Here is a 20,266-nt window from a genome sequence, read left to right on the forward strand (position 1 = left end):
CATTGGTGGTAGTGGATAAAGCTGTCTCCATATCCCCCAACCGAGGCCAAGGAAGGCTAGGCGCTCCGCTGGGAGCTGTCCATTCCACACAAGGACATAATGCACACTCAAACACAACTTAGTTCACACGTACACATGCACAAATATAGACAGGGGGAAGAGAGAGCGATAAACTAATAGTGTAATGTGCACAATCGTATGTGCAGAAGCGCTCTCTTGTTCTCCCCCTCTCTCCTACCTTTTCTCTCCCCCTTGTGAGATTCTGCAGAGGGGAACATGATGTCACTGTTATGGAAATGAGATAATGAAATGAACAAAAAAAAGAGAGGCACATCTGAGACTCTTGCTTCTAGCCTCCAGCTCCTCCGCTTCCTTTTTTTTCTCCAAACTTTTAGCATTCAGGAAGTCGTGTATGTGCGTGTATGTGCCTGCAGATGGTTGGATGGGTGGTGATGTGTGTGTGTGTGTGGGGAGGGGTGTGTGTGTGATACTACAGCCAGAGATGCACATTTATGCAAATGTAATATCTTAACCCACAGGTTCATGACAACATTTGCTCGACATTTGCAACAACGCTGTTTAATCACAAGTGCTTGTAGAGCAAATAAACAAGTGATTTTGGAATAACTCTGCATTAGTTTGACTGTAGAGATCCACTTAGTATTTAGCATTGATTTTTTCCTTCCACTGTTTCCCTCTTCTCACATCAGTGTGAGTGGCAGATGTGCTTCTTATGCCAATGCCAATTCCCCAACTGATAGGGGAAAAAAAAAAAACACAAGATCAGAAAAAGCTTCCAATTAAAATCCAAATGTGCCACCAGCAGAATAGCTTTTTTCAGCTCATTGCTCCCAAATGACCTCTGCTCTGCTGCTCAACCTACATGACCACTCACTCATTTAACATCTTGTAATTTTCCTCTGGAGGGATGTAACCTCGTAATGACACAAGGCGTACATGAGGGTGCCCTTGCAAACTTGATTATTGATTAATTGACCTGAAACATGCATATGTAACTTTTTAATGGAATTTTAAAGAATGCTGTAGGATGCTTCTGGTATTAAAAACACAAGTACTAAGGGACAGCCGGGGGTTGGTTTATTGGCATCCGCCCACACATTTGAGAAATCTATATTTGCAAAGGGATTTTGCTCTAATAAAAGACTGGCATTGATGAATGAAATTAGAATTGCATTTAAAAAAGCACTGTACTTAATTCTTTGTATTTGAGTATTAACATTTTATCAATTGTATACATTAATTGCTCTTTCATTTTATTTGTTTTATCATTATTTTACAGATACTACTACAGGGTATCCGCGGGGTCTTAAAAAGTCTAAAAAAGTCTAAAATTTGAAAATCTAAATTTTAGGCCTTAAAATGTCTTAAATTTGTTGAATTATTGTGTTCAAGTCTTAAATAATTTTAGACAGGTCTTAAATTTTCTTATGCCCAGCATGGGCGAGCATTTTTAAATAAAAAGATGTACCGTATTTTCCGGACTATAAGTCGCGGTTTTTTTCTAGTTTGGCTGGCCATGCGACCTATATTCAGAAGCGACTTATATATTTAAAAAAAACCCTACGCTATGACCACAAGAGGGAAGCACGGCTTTTATTTCTAAATCCCTCCTCATTCAGTGGCTCATCTTCATCTTCCTCATGTGCTGTTCTCCTCGCTGCGCTGTCGGACCTGTCTCCGTTGCGCCGTAGCGCTTCACTCCGTCAATTCAGAGTATTTTCACAGCATGTTCTGCGGTCCGTCTTCGGTCTCTGCTCCGGTCCCGACTGGGCTCCGGACACGGAGCAGAGAGCCAGGTCCGACAGTGCAGGCCTGTCCCTCTCTGAAGCAGAGGAGAGGTCGGCTTCACTCCCGTCCGCCTTCACAGACAGTCCACAAAGAGTTTCTGATCACAGGGTTTCCAGCGCTGCCGCCTAAACTAACGTGTTAAAAAAAAAAAAGGAGCGATATTCACCGCCGCCGCCGCCGCCGCCGCCCCCCCCTCCCCCTTGGGACGATCGCCTTCATTCATCTCCGCATCCTCACACACACATAGGCTACACACCACAGAGAAACGCGCATGCATAACAGCAGCGCGCGCTATAGGTGCCGGCCTTTAAACAAAGCCTGGTCATTATATGACACCCGGCTATTAATTAAATGTTTGAAAAATAAATGCGACTAATACTCAGGTGCGACATATAGTCCGGAAAATACGGTAGTACACATTTATTCAAGCATTATTTAATACCATAATATATAGGGGTGACCAAAAGCCAATTTATTTACGTCAAATATTGTGCTGGTCATAATACAGAACAGGTTGTGGCTCGTGTCTGTTGATCAAAGAAGTTGAAATATTTCCATGTTTGTCTATTCTGGGTCACATTTAGAAGTCATCACATTTCAGGCCAAAGGGGAAGTGTTGGTGTTTTTACTGTTCTCCAATGTAAAAATGGGTCACGTGTGACCCTTAACATTATTCAAGGTTTAAAGCCATCTGCCTGCTGGTTGCCAGTGAATTAAATAAATAATGTGTTACATAAACATTTTTAATTTCACTCCCCAATTTCTTTTTGTGCCCCCAAATAGTTTACTTTAGATGCTCCTGCGACACTTCATTGTGCTTTATTGAATGTATTTTCAACTACAAACAAGCCTAACACGCAACTTATATATTGCAATCAATTTCTAGTTTTGTGACTCCGCATTTCTTTTGTACGTTTTTTATTTGTCATGATAGGTCTTAAATTTCATCCATAATGGTCTTAAAAAGGTCTTAAAAAGTCTTCAATTTGAGCTGGTGAAACCTGCAGAGACCCTGTACTACCACTACTGCTACTACTACCTATAATAAGAATAAAAACATATCAAATCAACATTAGAATCAACAAAACATTTGGCAGCAGTAAAAAATGTGAAAATGATAATAATAGATGGGATAATGTAATTATATTACATTATAACCAATCTGTTTACATACAATACATGTTTCTTTTTACATACAATACATGTGAACATAGAGGTAGAAAAGATAAATGATCATAGATGATAGATTACACAACCCAACAGTGGGTAAATAGCTGATATTACCTATGAAGGCCCCTGAACTGCTGCTCACACGTTGGTAATAATATTCCAGTGATATTATTTGCTCTATGTGTTGATGCTTTGAATTGGCCATTGTGGGTAATACGTACGTGCCTTCACTGTGGATGTCTTAAGTACTTTTATCTGATAATGCTTCTCTCATTTTCTATAAAGGCCCCATGTGGAGACTCTGACTGCCAGTGGGGCTGTGGAGCAATGTTTTGACAGGCAAATGACCAGCACTCCATCTATTTGTACACCAATGAGGATGCAGGCGTTCATGTGCACGGGCGGCACTCTGCACATTCAGCCGTCACGTTGAGGCTGTTCCACTGATTGACAGTTGGCGATGCAGCGAACACAATCAGCGGAAATGTAGCAAATGCACCAACAAAGGCAGCAGAGAAGAAGACCCACAGCAAGCAAAATAAGGATGTAAACAATGCACAGTTTTAAATACGAAAACACAACCGAAAAAAAAAAAGACAGGCTTGTTTAATGAGAGAGGAAATACCTCAAGGATAGACACAGTTCATTTTATTAGGAAACGCTCAACGTAAACACACGTCCTCGTTTACAAGGAACCTCCACAGGGCACCTTCAAGCATTTTAACAATGTAGGACTTTTACTTGTGGCAGAGCAAGTTTCTACTTTTACTCACACAGCAGATTTCAATTCCTCCTCCTCCTCTGAAGACTGGTTTGGTATCCACTATAGAGCATGTACATGGACTGTGCCAAGGCCGTAATTACCATATACATTGGTATATCTATATTATCTGAATTGAGCAACTGAATTACCAATATTCAGATATGCTCAAAATGCCCCCCCCCCAATATATAGCTAGCTGATTAAAAAACAAAAATTAAAAAGTATCCCATGTGTTAGCAAATTTACCGTACTTTCCGGACTATAGAGCGCCCCTGAGCTAAATTTTAAAAGACAATACATATATAGGCCACACTTCAATATAAGCCTCAGGTTTTCATGTTGTAACATGAGATATTTACACAGAAAGACAGTACGGAACTGTGCAAGTCCGCTCACTTTTCGCTGTTTTGGTTACACTCCTCTCGCCCATGTGCATTTGTTGACAATGAAGCCGGCAAAAAATCAATAAATGGAGCGACCGGATAACGTTACATGACATATACGATGTTACGGCGTGTGTGTTTGTGTAGTCTTAACCGTCATAAACAAAAGATTACGGGTTACGGAGCGCGTTTGTGTGCGGTGTGCAGAGACGAGAGCTGGGACACCGGGGCGGGCGGAAAAAGTAGCGACTTGTAGTCCGGAAAGTATGGTGTATATACATATATATATATATACGTATATATATATATATATATATATATATATATATAGAAAGAGAGAGATTTGGTCCCCCTCAATGTTGACTTCATGGTTACGGCCTTGGACTGTGCAGTAAAAAACGTTCAGGAAATCCACCAAGCACAAATGCAGCGAGGCTCTAAATGGTGATTGTTTTGTCAGTGTGTTCCAGAATTAAAAGTAGATTAAATTATTATAAGCTGCGAGAGCTAAGCCTTTGCAAACAATTGTTGCAATTTTATACATCATTACCTCCTTCACCATTGGACATTACATGAATTCAAAGCAAAACCATTAAAAAAACATTTACCCCACTGTAGTTTATTGATCCAAAAACGGCCTGGCTCACTGACTGAAAAGTTGACATTTTCATAACATTTCCAGAGCATTAGAGAATCCCAGTCTACATAATAAACTTGTACAGGATGTATTTAAGATGTTAAAGGCTATAACCAGTCGCGTCCGTCCTGCTGCGATGCGTTCAGAGCTCTGTCTGCCACCCGTATCGCCTCCGCTAGGACATCTTTTATCTCCGACTTGTCAGGGCTTTGACATCTCACCTTATGCAGCCCAGAATCCCACAGCGCTAATGTCACATTATCCCTCCTCAGATGTCTCCTCTGAATATACTATGAGTAGTTACTGACAGTATCAGGCGGGCTCATGGAAACTAAACAAACAGGAAATTATGTGGTAATGACGGCTGTTTTTTTTTTTTTTAGTTTACGCCATGGGCCAAGTGAAAGAGCAGATCTTAGCTTTTCAAGGATATGCGTGAATGTGAGAACATTACTGTGCTCATTATGTATGCTTAAGAGAGGGTTATTTGCTTTTGTCGCTGTGAGCTAAGTGTTGTCTGCGCAGTGAGCAAGTGTATGTTTATATGTGTGTGTGTGTGTGTGTGTGTGTGTAGCAATTGCAGTAGCGGCTACAGCAGTTGAAGATCATTAATTATGGGTGTTTCTCTACTTTCCTCCAGGACTGATAGTATGCTGCGGAGATAGTGGCTCATTGGAGTAAATGGCATTAGTACTTTGTTTGGCTAGTGCCCTGGGGTCTTGTTTCTAAGCCTTTTTGTTTTAAGTGGCAGCCTTGCGTGAAGCTCCCTTACACTGAGCCTATTTCTCAAGGCAAGCCCTTATCCCCCCCCCCCCCAGCCCCTATGGAATTCTCATCTCCAAATGGAGAGAGAGGGAGACAACGAGGAGCAGACCAACGAGGCCTTATGAGGAGCCGGTTAGCAGCATCTGCATCGGCAGGTCATCAATCTACGTAAGGTTTAGACAGGCAGGCAGGACGGGGGGGACGGTGAGCGAGACAAGTTGGAGACAGGGAGGGACGAGCGGTTAGCGCGTGGCTGAGGATACACTCTGGCTGAGACTCCCAATGCAGCATCAGGGAGGAGTGTCGCCACGCTCATTAGCATGGCAGCCTGGATAGAGGTAGAGCTGAGTCTGCTGCCGGGGCTGAGTCTGCCGAGAGAGGCCCACACAGGAAGCTGCTCCTCCAACATGAAAGGCGCTGCTGCTGCAGTCCCTGTGATTTCTGCCTGCTGATATTTTTTCCTTCTTCTTCTTTTTTTTTCTCCATCAATTTGTACTCCTCCTCCTAATCATATCCCGCATCCGCTCTCTAAATCATCTTATCCCCAAACTCTTCACTAATCATGTAAGTTGGAGAGGAAGAAATGCCTAACAGATGCTCGTATTGTCAGGGGTCGGTTACATGCAACTGCGCTTTCACAGCTCAGTGGAACTCAGCGTTTTGGGTGGTTTACCTAAGAGCACTCATTCCTCCCTTCAGCTCAGCCCCCCCCACCCACCTCCACCCCCCACTGCTGCACATCGGTGTGTAGATGGACTTAAATGTCCTTACCATCTCACAAGGGTCAACTAAGTGGTGGAGAGAAGTAGCGGTGCAGTGATTACAGCTGTGGGCAGACAGCTGTGGGTAGTTTAAAGCCCTGAACTTGTACTGCGGTGTGCCTGTGCTGCAAAGCAGCGAATGTAATTAGCCCGTATTGCAGTTTCTTGCATTTTTATATCCCTAATTGCATTACATTAGGAAGTTATGCTGAAACGAATGTGCTAAATGATGAGTTCTGTTCCAAAATGAGATATCCACCAATTTAAATATGGACACCCGCTCTCCATATGGCCTAATGGCAGCTGTTTTATTGAATATTAAAGTCAAATTATATTGACATCACCTTAAAGGACCAGTGTGTTTAAATTCCACCCATTAGCAGAAATGAGATATTGTATTCATGATAATGTTGTCCCTGGCGTATAAGCAACTGAAACTAAGAATTGTCATGTTTTTGTTAGCCCTTCACATCTACATATGAACTGAGCCCCGCCATGATTCACCATTGTATGTATATATATTCATATTAGTCCACAATGGACAAACCAAACACTCGGGGCCACCACAGCTTCTCCGACATGCTTGGAAATGGGTGTGGAGGGGTGTTGAGTTGGTTGCAGTCTGCTAACTCAGCGCTAGATGCCACTAAACTCTGCACACTGGTCCTTTAAGATATTTGCTTTTAACATAATGAAATGTTTGGACTTTTTTTCAGAATACTGGTGATTAATTTATTTTTCCACTAAGTGAACTTATTCGGAAAAATTTGTAATCAAAGTCTTCTCGCATGTAATTACTCTAAGTAATAAATTCACTTTGACATTTTCCCAAAGCAAGGAAGATAAGGAGAAACACGGAGAGAAATTACTTCCATCTGTTGTTTACAGTCGGTCGTCCTCTCCACACTGGATCTGTATTGTTGCTGAATACACTGGTTCATTTGGATGATGCAAATTGAGGGTCACTTTGATTCAGATTGGAGTGATAGTGATTGATTGCTCCTCTGCACCAACAACCGGGTCTATTTTCTGCATTTCGTGGCGAGGATTAGATCAGCATTATGTTTCAATCAGCATCAGGAGAGGTCTGCAGGTACTGTAGTGGGTCACTGGGTCATTTGACTAGGTCAAACATTGACTGAAAAAGACAGAACGAGATCAATAAAGAGAAACGTTTGGCCCCTTGACACCTCTCATGATAAGTATGCCCCTGAGGCAGCAGCAGTCAGGCTAAAAATAACTGAGTTTGGGTAAATTAAAGGCCCCATCTGTCAATTCTGATCACATAAATCACTCTAATTTCTAGTATATTCTTGTGTATTATTGAATTGTACAGCATGTGTGATTGTAATTGAAAATACAGGACTATATTACTCATGTTAGTACATGTTTAGGTGCATAGTAACAGTCGTACTTTGCAGTACAAACTAGCAGGGTGTTTTTCTTAGTGGCAATGCATACACAAACAAATATAGCAAAGATATTTAGTTTTTTTCTGTGTTTTTCCATCTTTATTATGCCCATTAATTAAAAGACACATAAACAGTGAGAGTCTGAGTTGATCTGGTGCACTGACTCATGCTGCCAACTGAAAGAAATCAGTTGGCACACATTTGCTCAAGAAAAGAGAAATAAAATCTGTTTTTTTAAACATGCCTAACAACACAGGCACACAGCACGAGCCATATGAGCACCATGTCTCTAAAAGACCGACTGTTACTATGTAAGTTACTTTTAATAAAACCAATAAAACATTGTGAGGCAGTGAATCAGTCTCCCAGAGTGAGTTCTCTTGATGTCTGAAAAAGCTAAACTAAAGTGATGGCTGTGAAAGCAAAATATGTGTCAATTCATTTTTTTTTCAAATTTTTGCCTCTACACACACACACACACACACACTGGTTAGCTGCGTGCTGCGATGTGTGCAGCACAAACGTGGCGGCGAGGCTTTGGGGGAGGCTTGTTTTAAGTGAGACAACCTCTTAATCAATACACCATCTACTGTGCTAAACTACTCACTCAGAAATGACCAGAATGCTAACACACTTTGTGCTTTTCTTTTTCTTTTTACCTCTGCAGCACCTCCGACTGTCCGCATTATACACTCAGGACATGCCTGTAATGTTGAAGAGGAGAGGCACACAGAGAGAGTCTACACCATCAGAGAGGGAGAGACCCTGGAGCTCACCTGTCTGGTGACGGGGCATCCTCGGCCACAGGTAAGGAGCTCGCCCCCTACTCCATTCATCTGACAACACTGACGAAAAAAATAAAAATAAAAAAAGATAGCTACGCTCAGGAATTATGGGATAAGATGCAAATTTTGTCGCCCGTCTTTCCTACAGTCTCTCCTGCAGCTTTTTGCAAATTCTGTACTAGAGTCATTGAGTGGCAGCAGCTTAAAAGTTTAATCCTTTAATTATTGATGGTTTAGGTTGCCTTGTGCACCTGCATGTTGATAATGAAAGCTTCCCGGTCTAATGAGAGTGCAGAAACAAAAACAGGAGGAACCATCTGCCAAAACAAAATGTAATGAGTGAGAAACAGGCCACAGCAAAAAAGACTCAGGGTCATGTGAATGCACATGGGTCCTCGGCGTCAGGCAGAAAAGAAGGAAAAAAAGTATTTTTCTCAAACTCTTTTATTTACTGTTGTGATCTGAACTAATTAAAAAACCTTCCACCGTTTTCTGAAGAAAACAGGCCTTTAATTTGTTCTTGCCGTCTCGTCACCTTTCCTTGTCCGCATCGTGGAAATAACGTATAAAAGGCTTGTTAATGAAAAGAAAGAAAATAGCCGACAACAAGAGCCTATCTAATCTATTTGCTGAGACAAAATACCAACTAACATGATGTGTGCAGGTATAAATGTCAGCTCTGCCACAAATTACCTGACCATCACATTTTGTTCTCGTATTAATCTGGGCAGGATTTGCACACACTAACCTTTCCAACGTTTATCGAATGTTGTTTCCAATTTGCTTGATAACACAAATTACACAGAATTCAGCACTATCTCCACACAGGACTAAGCTCATTTACATTAATTAATATAATTCCGCTTTTGATCGATAGACAGGGCCATTAGTTTGTACACTTCCCCTCTGCACTGGCAAAGCAAAAAGAACATATTGATTTTTATATTTCTATTGAAAAGGTGAGGCCTCTTAAATTAGTGAGAGCTTCAGAAACCGTTCATCTCTCTTCTGTTGTCGGGGAGGGAGGGGGGGGGGGGTGACGACGACTTCACGCTCATCATCTCTGTCTTTGCTCTTAATTAGAATTTCTGAAAAACAGCGGAGTGAGGGGGAGGCGGGGGGAGAGGAGAGGAGAGGAGAGGAGAGTGGGAGATCAAAAGCCCTTCATGGCTGTGGCAGGAGAGGCAGGATCCCCTTTGAAACAGAGTCATTATGAGACTCACGCAGATCCCCTGGCACGCCGGGTCTCGGCTGTGTCTCTCCGGACTTTGGGATGTGTCAGCTTTGTCCCCCCTCTGGTAGTGGCGTGGGACCCGGGGGGGCAGCGCGCACTTATTCTGAGAGGTTTGGGAAGCTGAGGAGGTTATCTGGGGTGGCGGTAGACCTAAGGCTGGTTTTTGTGATGTTGGTAGGAAAAACACAAGGGTATACGACCTCATCGGAAATAGACTGGCAAGTTAATACAGAAATAACAGCTCATCTTTTCATTAGAATTAAATATTAATCCTCAGAACATGTTCAGAGTCTTTCTCTGGCCCAAAGTTCCACATTTTAATTGAGCCGAGTTTCTTCGTCTTCCAACAGCATATGAAGGAGAAAAAAATTTAATCAGTGCTCTTTGCAAAGGTTGGAGTGCACTTGCAATGTGTGTTGATTAATGGTTATGTATTTGGTTTTATCATTGGTTGGGGGGCCTTTATTTTCCAGACAACCAATAAGAACAGTCGTCTGTATGAGCACTCGCTCCTTATTTCATTTTCTATGACCTCAATTCTGCAGGATTTTGCATTTGTAATGTGAATCTACTCGTAAAAGAGAAGAGGCTGTTGTATGACACACATACTTTTTTTTCCCGAATAAGTTCAAATTAACATAAAACATTACATACAGTAGATTCTCAAATATGAATCAAGAAAACTGTTATAATAAAAACCCTGGTACCGTTGTGCTGCTCTGTTTGAGACGGCTTATTGTCTATAAGTCGGTTGATTTCAACCACACAAACATTTGCTGCAGTTTATAGAATGGTGCATCTGAAGTGATGCTCAAACATTAATCCGACTTTAACTCATCTAAAATATCTCGACCTCAGACAGCCACCGTAGAGCCTGTGTGTTTAGTCCTGATGTCATAATATGATGTAGGACAGTGATCATCAACTGGCGGCCCGCGGGCCAAATCCGGCCCGCCGAACCTTCCAATCCGGCCCGCGACTGAGTTCTAATAGTTTACAAGTATTATATTTCTCGGTCTCTCGTTGTGTGCGCCTGTAAGTCAATGCGCTGGGACACGGAGGCACGGAGACACGCTCAAAGTGTTTCTGTGTGCCTGTGAGTCCCTGCACTGGGATTAGGAAACACCGTGACCCAAAGCCCCGTACATGAACGTTTAGGGAGCCGGCTGGACAGCAGGGTTTTCCCTGCCTCTCTGCAGAGGCGAGCTGCCTGAGTGAGTTTGACCGCCACCTTGGTTAAACCGGGTGTGCACGGGCGGCCGTTCAGATGTAGCGTCTTTTGCGCACCCAAACCCATTCAGTGTAGCTGTGCGTCATGCGCGGTCACAACCCAAAAACGATGCGGTAGCGGCGCGTGTTTGATGCCACTCGGTTGTTTTTTTTTGTGTACGTCCGTGGCGCACAGCTGCGCGGACCTGCTTCTCCCTCCGATGCTCAATTCAATTCAATTAAAAAAACTTTCTTTATCCCCGAGGGTCAATTGTCCCGGTTCCCACTCGGCCTGTGTCTCGTTTCCCACTGAGCTCTGTGGAAAAACGTCGCCTCCGAGATGTAGAATGTGTATTATAGAAGAGAAACAATACTGACTACACGGGACTACTGACTTGTATCATCAGAACAGATTGTCAGCCTCCTTTCATATTTAGGCTGAAAATCACAGGGCAAGTCAGCAGTGTAAAGCTCGAGCATGTGGGAGTATCTGAAAGTCCAGCTGACAAGATTTTTCATTTTATATCATACCAAACACCAAAGATATATATAAATGAAAATTATGAGCTTACAGGTAAAATAGAATATAAACAAATACATTATTAGGCAAAAAGGTGAATTTAATTTCAATCTCGGCCTATTTGAACATTCGGCCCCCAAGGTGTCTGTTGAGAAAAATTCTGGCCCTTCAACAAATATAGTTGATGACCCCTGATGTAGGAGATTCACAAAAAAACACATCAGCTGGACATGTTGCAGCAGAGTTATCATGTAATTGGTGTCCAGGTTATATAATAATGTTCAATAACCATAAGAAATAATTATACAATAATAACTCCTGAGCAATGTGTGAGGAGAGAGGAGAAGACAGGTTTGGTCGTTCTCCAGACTCAATTATACAACACTGAGCAATTCTAAAATATTAATACTTAACAAATTACACACGTCAACGGAGATATTTGTTTGCTCAACTTATTATAAATATTACAGAACATCCATGTAAGTGAAAGTGTGACTGACATCCACCTCTTCATTTTGCCATTTTCACCCACATGTCAACAGTAACTAACGTTCGTATCTAAATCCAAACTTAAAATGAGCTGACTGATGTCAGTTAAGCCCGGCTAAGATGTCATTTTTAATCCGCTGATGTTTGAATCGCTCAACTATAAATACCAGCCACTGCTCAGTCATCTCACAGGCGCCACTGCCAACTCTGTGCTGCAGATAGCTGCCAATGCACAGTACAGCCCGGGGGGGTGACAGATCAGCAGGTCAGGCGTCCCCCATATCTCGCTCTTTCACTTTTTATAGAGGGAAAAAAAAGAAGATAAAAAATACACATAGACCTTAAAATAAAGCGGGGGAAATTCAGCGGCATCGGTGGAGACATGTCCCTGCCGTCCACACACAAATCTATTATTATTCATAAGGAAGTAGCTTCCACAACGATAGAATCATTCTCAATGTAGTTTTCTTGAACAACTTCCATATTCCAGCGGTTACTTAAACCACACTCACCATCTGGACCGCAGCATCAACATGGGGCCAAGTCACAGTACTCGATCACTGTAAATGGCTTCAATTAGTTCTGCATTAGCAAATCACAAGATTGCTTTTTTCATCATTACTGTCCAGATTTCAGTCTCTTTCCCTGACTTTCAGATTCTGCGAGCTCCCGTGATAATACGCAGACCGAGGGGTGTTGTGCCAAGTCCAACATCAGCACCACAAAGGACCAACCGGCGAGTAAATGGGGCCACGGTTGGCAATTTTGCCACCGTTTAATTCTTCACGTGTCTATCAATATGCACGGCCCCTAAATTACATAGACGCCCCCTCAGGCCTCTCCTGCTGATGGAGTCTCTGGATTGTGTCCAACCAGGCAGCAACTCTCTCACAGTGGGCCTTTCTGTCAGCCCCCGTGCACATCTGCCCACCCACCTCCAAGGAAAAACAGTGGCTTTCTAATAATAAAATCATATATGCGTCCAACCACACACACACACAGACACATGCACGCATGCGCACACACTTGGCAGCAGCGGTACTTGTCTGCCTTCCCATTTAATTGTCAAATAAATATATGCTCCTGTCAGTCACACACTGTACATTATGGGCTTTTTCGCTGCTGCCTCGTGGGTTTGGCATTTCAAGGTGCTGCTACGGGGCCGATGGCGTCTGGCAGCCTCAAGGGGCCAAGAAGTCACATTCACTTAGATGTATAGAGCAGAGGTCACTGTAAGGATGTGCACGGTAGAAAATCTTAGTCAAGGCCCGTGTTCTCCGTCACTCTGCTTCCATCTCTGTACTAAATACTGGGATGTCCACATTTCTCCAGACTGGTGGGAGTGGATACAGTTGTAGATATTTGGTTAAACCACAATATGGTTAATATGAACCTGATGATAACTCTGGTTGGAAATTATGAAACACCTAAGTCAGTGGTTCTCAAAGTGGGACCCCAGGGGTCCTTGAGAGGATTAAGGGGGCCCCTAACTTTTTCTTGAAATCTTACCACTTTTTTTCTAGAATTTAATTTTTTTTTCCCTTTTTTTTTTAGAATTGTTTTTTGAGAAATTTTAACACAAGTTAGAGTTTTTTTTTTTTATACTTTTTTCTTTTGAGAAATTTTTCCAATTCTTTCTAGAAAATGTGTAACTTTTTTTTTTTTTTTTTGAAATCTCATCACTTTTCTCCTGAAATTTCTCTACAATATTTCCAAAAATTCACGCTATTGGTCGTAATTTGAACGTACATTGACTAAAAACATAATGTTCTTGAGTCTCAGAACAAATATTTGTGTATTTCTGGTGTTTGCTTCAAAGTTTTGTCCAATGGGGGTCCATGGTCTAATATGTGTCATAGGGGTCCTTGATGGGAAAAAAAATTGAGAACCACTGACCTAAGTCATTTCATCTTGTCCCGCGGGGAACATGAACGTCTCAACCAAATATCAGGCAATTAGCATATTTTTCATCTCTTTCTTTTACAGATTACAGAATAAAGGATGAATTGATTGGTTGGAAATTGAATCGATCTTTTAGCAGCTCAGACAAATTAAGATAGTCATAAAGCCAAGCCCTGACCCCTTTTTCTCTCACTCGGTCTGTGTCTGTGTCTTTAAATGTCTCTCTCTGTCAAAAAGGATAACACACACAGCATCTAAAGCAGTGATGATGCTGGTGTCTCTCCCTGCTCTCTCTGTCAGCGCAAAAGACAAACACCTACATTCCCTCTATCTCCTTTACTCCATAAACTAGCTGAAACGCTTTTGCGATCAATCGATGTATTGATAACTGAGTCGTCTATCAAGCAGAATTGCCAAACATCAGCTGGTTCCAGCCTGTCAGATGTGAGGATCTGCCTCTTCCCTCCTGTTTCTATGAATGTGAATTGAATATTAGTGCAGTTTGAGGATGACACGTGCTGTTTCTTGTGATGAGCACTTTGAAGTCTCGTCTTTGGCAGAAAATGAGTGAATACATTCTGTATGTACTGGGATGGTGGAAATGAATAGGAAAATTCAGCCCTACCTCCATTAAACACCGACTCATAACCCCGTCCCCTTTGTCTCTGCATATATACAGCTTTATATATTCATACTTTCATACTGTTCCTGCTTCATTCATTGTCTTTGATGCTATGAACAGACATCAAAGAGTCCCCGATGATGAAGCCATCTGCCCCCATTTCCCCTGCTCTGGCGTCCGTCCATTATGTCCACACTACTTTGTTTGAGTACAAGGCTCCAAGAGCCAGCAACACCACACTGCAAACACCTTTTTTTTTTTGTTACAGTTATTGGCCAGCCAGATCCAACTCACAGCGCCACAGGTCAGCAAGTACAAATAAGCTGACCTCAGGCCTTGGGACATTTTGCTTCGTGCAGACCAACTGGAGTATGTGATCTGTTTTGGATGCTCCCATGACAGTCGGCCTACAGTGCTGGTGTCCTTAGCAGATGGTGCTTCTTATGCCTCTGCACTGGCGACTGCCGTGGCTGGAGGCGAAGGTTTTTGGGCTGTCCGTCAGTTCCTATGCACAACACGTCCATCCCATTCTCCTAAACTCAATCTTTGGCGCTGGACTCAAGGATGACTTGATTAGAATTTGGTGGTCGTATAGGTCAGAGGTCAAGGTCATTGTGACCTCAGGCAACAGATTTTTTGCAACTTAGTTTTCTGTAGTAAATCCTTCAGAGTCTTCACCACATCTATTAGAAGTGTGAACTGCAACTCATCTTGTCTCGAATATAATCTAGTCCTTTGATTTCTAAGTCTTTAACTCCATAGGGGCTGCACCATCCCAGAGTTTCCCCTTGAACTACATCCTTCTCACTGCCATCTGAATGAAACTGCAGCAGTGCACTGTACTGTATCGCGTGTACATCTAGACTCTAGAGCAAGGCAAATAAAAGCTGATGAGCTGTTAGTTTGGGTTTTCTGTGCGATTTTGAAATCTCTTTTTGAATTTCAATATCAAAGACTTCACTGCGGCCGTGTTTCATGTGATCATCCACTTTTTATGAGGGCCAGTATTTTCTAATACAGACCTGTAGAGTCTGTGCGCTCGCAATTTGTGATTTGGACCCCCCGTTGCTTCTTCTGATGACTTGATTGTCATGCTCAGCCACACTTGGCTGCGCCACTGAGCAGGCCACAGACCATCACCAGTGTCTAAAAGAAAAGATGGCAAGCAATTAGAAACCAGTCTGTATTAGTGAGAGGGAAACGTCACAGCAGGTATTATGGGAGATTCACAGATGACACGTGCTCCAGCATATGATCCCTACATAACAACAGACACTGGGCGCATTTTAATTAGCTCTCGCCGTGACATCCCAGCATGTGTGGTCTCAACACTGCTGGGATTTTCAGTCGGATACTAATCTAGATGAGCTTCTTCTTCTCTTGTAAGCAAATGTTGATCTTTCTGTTGGATGTCTGATTTAAGAGGGAATGGTGTTATCATTGTCTTGACTTTGCTTTTCCCTGTGGAATTAACTGATGTCATGTTTTTTTTTTTGTTTTTGTTTTTTTAAGAATATGCAATATGAGGTTGCACAGGCTGCTTTTTTTAAAAACTGTGTGAGGTGAAATGTGAGAATCAGAACCCATTTACATTCCTTGATTATAATATATGCATGCAATTGCAAGCCACAGACAGGAATAATAAATTTCTGCCATAAAACAGCAGCTGGGTGGTGGTGCATCTTTCGCAGTTTGACTTATTCCCCAGTGTATACTTGCAGGCGCCATGAGTTTCAGCTGAGGGATGAGAAAGGAGCTGCAAAAAAAAAAAAAAAGCCAAAGAAGTCAGCCTGGCTGGCAGTGGGCAACGAGGAGCAATTATCATATTGCTCAAATCCGCCAGCTCCTCACAGATCAAGAGTATTTGCATTGCGCTAAGGAGAGTGAAGAGGGTCAAACTGTTCTCACCAGGCATCCTTCAGGACTCCCCCTGTGGGCAGAGGTGCTCAGATGTTAAAAAAAAAAAAGTTGTGGAAGTGGTGGAGGAAAGAAAATAGCTGCGGGCTACAGGGAGAGGGAGAGTTGAAAGCTGGCATCAATAATGTGGTCGGCTGCCCCCGTGAAACAAACAGGAGCCCTCTCCTTTTGAAAATATTAAGTTATTTGAATACCCACCTCTTAGTGTCACTCTAACAATGCATTTATTGATACTGCGCTTTCCTAAAACTCAAAGCTCTTTACACAAAAGGCAAAGGAAATGACTGGGGGTATAAGCTGGGAGAATATTGAATTCTGCTGAGGTCGCCATAAGCCAGCTTGCTTTGTATTTGCATGAGGGGATCCAGAGCAGTGTAGGAGAGTGACACAGAATTGGAAAACTTTGCTCCATCTAATTTAGACTCATAACTTATTTAACTTTCGGGGATTGTTTTGCTGAACTCATGATGTCCCTAACTGTTATAATAGGGCCCCAGATTTTCAGCGGGGCTTTGGCATCGATCATCTGCTGAGTGTGGGCTTTTGCATAGAGTCCCTTCTCTCAGTGTCTCGTTTGAAACGGGCCAAGTGAAGTCTTTTCTTTACACTGTATTCACTTATTTTTAATGGTAATGTATCCACTTAAAGTTTGTGTAAAGGGACAGGGCAGAAGCAAGAGTCTGGCTATACACTCCAGACAAAGAGGTCGATGAAACGCAGAAATACAGCACACACACACAGTCTTTGAGTTTAGCTAATTTATTTCTGCCACTGTGAAACAGTAACACCCCAAGCTAGACAGAGAATGTGAAACTCGTCTGATAAACTTCAACTTCGCTGCATGCAAATTCCTCTCCTTGTCATCGTCCGTCCCCGAGCTCCACTAAAAGCCTCTGGAATAGGGCACCCTTATCAGATTTGTTGGCCACCCACTCTTTCCTCATTCCTTTCTCCTGCCTGTTTGGAAAATGACCAAACTTCAAGCCGCCTGACCCAAGGCTGGAGTCATCATGGTTAAAACCCCACAGCTAGAGCACAACAGCAGCAATCTCCCAAGATAGCACCCAATCCCCATCCCTGCATGCAATGATATCCCTGTTCCATCGGATGCTATCTCTGTAAAATGGGATGTTATCAGTATCCAAGATGATGCTATCACCATACAGTGTGGAGATATTAGATTCTAATTCATAGCCACCCCTGCCTAGACAGAGATATGTGAGGCTCTGCAGGCAAAGCCAGTCCATCTGTGGCTTACTTAGGATGAGGGATTGAACGGAGCTTTATGCTGCGTGAGTCTGGCTGTGTGGCCCCCGGGCCAGGGTTGTCACAGTACCTGTTCATGCTGTATGCTTTAATGAGGACAGGAGAGGGAGATGATGGAGAGTCAATTACAACCTCATGTTGGAGAGTAACACTGTTTCACCTTTCATTACACCTCAATGCCATGGGCTAACTGGGTCTCATCAGTTAGTGAAAGGTGTTCATGCTGAGAAGGCCAGGCTGAGGTCAGTCTTGTGTGCAACAAGGAGAAAAAAAGAGGAAGTTAGAGGATTTTTTTCATCACCCTCTCCTTTGTACTGTGACATTTCACAAAATAACATTAACATAATAACATTAATACCAAATGTTCCTCAGCGGTGGCCTGTGCGTTGCTTTAAATACGCAATCTTGTCAAACACAAAGCCCAATTAAAGGAAACTGTCTTATATTAGAGAGACTTTTAATGTCCTGTGTTTGATTATATTGTCTTCTCATCTCCAGTTTTGTGAAATCCGCTTAGTCGCTTTCTTACTGAGACTGAGATGAAAACATTGATTCCAGCAGCTTAGCATAGAGACTGCAGGGGACTGGCAGGACAGACTGTCTAAAGGTAAAAAATAACATCCTTAGCAGCAGCTTTGGTTTCATTTGTTACATTTTTTAAAGACTGTGCAATACTTTTATTTCTTTTTCTTTTTTTGCAGTAACTCCCTGAAGTGTCTTCATTTTAGAAACCACGTACTGTCATTTTTATATTTAACTTTAGACAAGGTGTTTAAATTATTGATCTTCAAGCCGATTTAGGGTAGAGGCACTGAGTTCATTTTTTATGCTAAGCTAAACGGCTGCTGACCGTGGCCTCATATTTACTGTAAATATATTAAGGTGGTATTGATATTCTGATCAAACTCCCAGAGAGAAGGTAAATAAGCATATTCCCCAACATATCGAAGTACGCCTTTCTTGCTTGCTGTTAATGCAAATTCAGCACTTCCTTTGTGCTCACCTATTCCCCTTTTCTCTAAAGTAATGCTCGGGGTTTTCTTTTCCCATAACATAATTACAGTTTCTTTCCCCATTCAATATTTATTTCCAGTTTCCTTAATTTGTTGTTTTTCAGTTGTCGTTAAGATTCCGTCACTTGAGCCAACGTTTCCTGCAAATTTCTCATTGATTTCACATTGTGCCCTTCACATTTTTCACACTAAAAGCGTACCAGAAAAGGGCACAATCCCTCACTTTCCTGGCAGGCTTTTAATTTGAAAAATGTACAGGCAGGGTTGAGTTGCATTGACAGTAGCTTAATAGCTATTGAGAGAAAGTGGGAAGTCAGCGTAATTGGGAATAATTAGTGGATGAAATGGTAATTTTGTTGAAAAGTGAAGTAACAATGTGCTGAATTGAACCATTTGAGTCATTAAAGAAATTCCATCATCCCTCAGTATTTTTTAACCTGGCTCTTATTAGCTGTCAGGTGGTATTTATGATAGTTATGTCTTTAACCATCTTTTATTTAAGAGTTTACAGTATCAGCTTGATTTATTCTTGTACACCAGCTTCCCAAATGAAGCTGTGTTTGACCCGTCATGGGCACCGCAGTAGAACAGAAGGTGAACAAGTGAAATCAGACCATTAAAGACTTTGTAATTTCCTCCTTTTGTTCCTCTCAGATCCGATGGACCAAGACAGCCGGCAGCGTGTCGGATCGCTTCCAGGACTCCAGCGTGTTCAATGAAACGTTGCACATCGCAAAGATCCTGAGGACCCAGGGCGGTCGCTACTACTGCAAAGCTGAGAACGGCCTGGGCTCCCCTGCCATCAAGTCCATCAGGGTGGACGTCTACTGTAAGTACCGTGACCTGTTGGGTCAGAGTAATACGGTCAGAGCCGGTTTGTCCCATGGCTTTCTGGGTAGGATTTAGATTTTCTCCCTTTGTCATCACTTGTTTCTTCCTGTTTTATAAAGACACCCAGGAGAGGCAGACTGAAAATGGTACATTGCTCCTGGGTGGTGACTATCAGAGTTTGTATCTGTGTTACCCTGCTAAGGATCGGCCCTGGTAGCTTTGTCTTCTGCTTAACTCTGCGCTCAGACTAATTCCAGCCGTGACCCTGAAAAGGCTTCTACTCACAACTCTGGTTATGCAACAAAGTCAGTCCCTTCTTTGTCTAGTAAAACACAGTGAGGGTGGAAGCAGAAAAAACTAAAACCAGTATATTCCAGTTATTATTAAAGGGGACAAATCATGGAAATACAACTTTAACAGCTCTTTAACATATATTTGGGTGTTTGTCTTGCCTTCTGGCCCCCAAAATGTGAGAATTGATAAAAATATTTAATTTTCAGGCTTCCTAGGTTGAAATCCATGTGGTTTTACAAACTGTTCCCTCGGTTGTCTGGCAGTGATGTAACTAGTTTTTGGATTTGCATAATCCCACCCGGTACCAGTAGAAGGGGCGGGGCAAGCAGTCATTAATTTGCATTTAAAGGGACAGACACTGAAACCAGCCATTCTGAACAGGGCTGTTTTAAACGGATGAAAAGAGCTGTGATGTTTGATCCTTGGGGGATTTTGACCGAAGCATGTCACAGACATGTCTTTAAGACACCTGGGAACTGTTTGA

The 20,266-nt window shown here is 42.4% G+C and overlaps 1 protein-coding gene across 4 annotated transcripts in view; it reads left to right on the plus strand.

Annotated features, from left to right (window-relative positions):
- The window catches only part of LOC146962056 (MAM domain-containing glycosylphosphatidylinositol anchor protein 2), a 208,092-nt gene that overhangs the window by 62,535 nt on the left and 125,291 nt on the right, over positions 1-20,266 (plus strand). For all 4 annotated transcript variants that reach the window (XM_085771362.1, XM_085771360.1, XM_085771361.1 and 1 more), the window contains exons 2-3: positions 8,368-8,507; positions 19,312-19,486. In XM_085771362.1, the coding sequence (XP_085627488.1) occupies positions 8,368-8,507; positions 19,312-19,486 (315 nt within the window). The remainder of the gene's footprint in view (positions 1-8,367; positions 8,508-19,311; positions 19,487-20,266) is intronic.

Source organism: Trachurus japonicus, chromosome 24 (genome assembly GCF_045865225.1).
Source record: "Trachurus japonicus isolate A0001 chromosome 24, Traja_1.0".
NCBI classification, from domain to species: domain Eukaryota; kingdom Metazoa; phylum Chordata; class Actinopteri; order Carangiformes; family Carangidae; genus Trachurus; species Trachurus japonicus.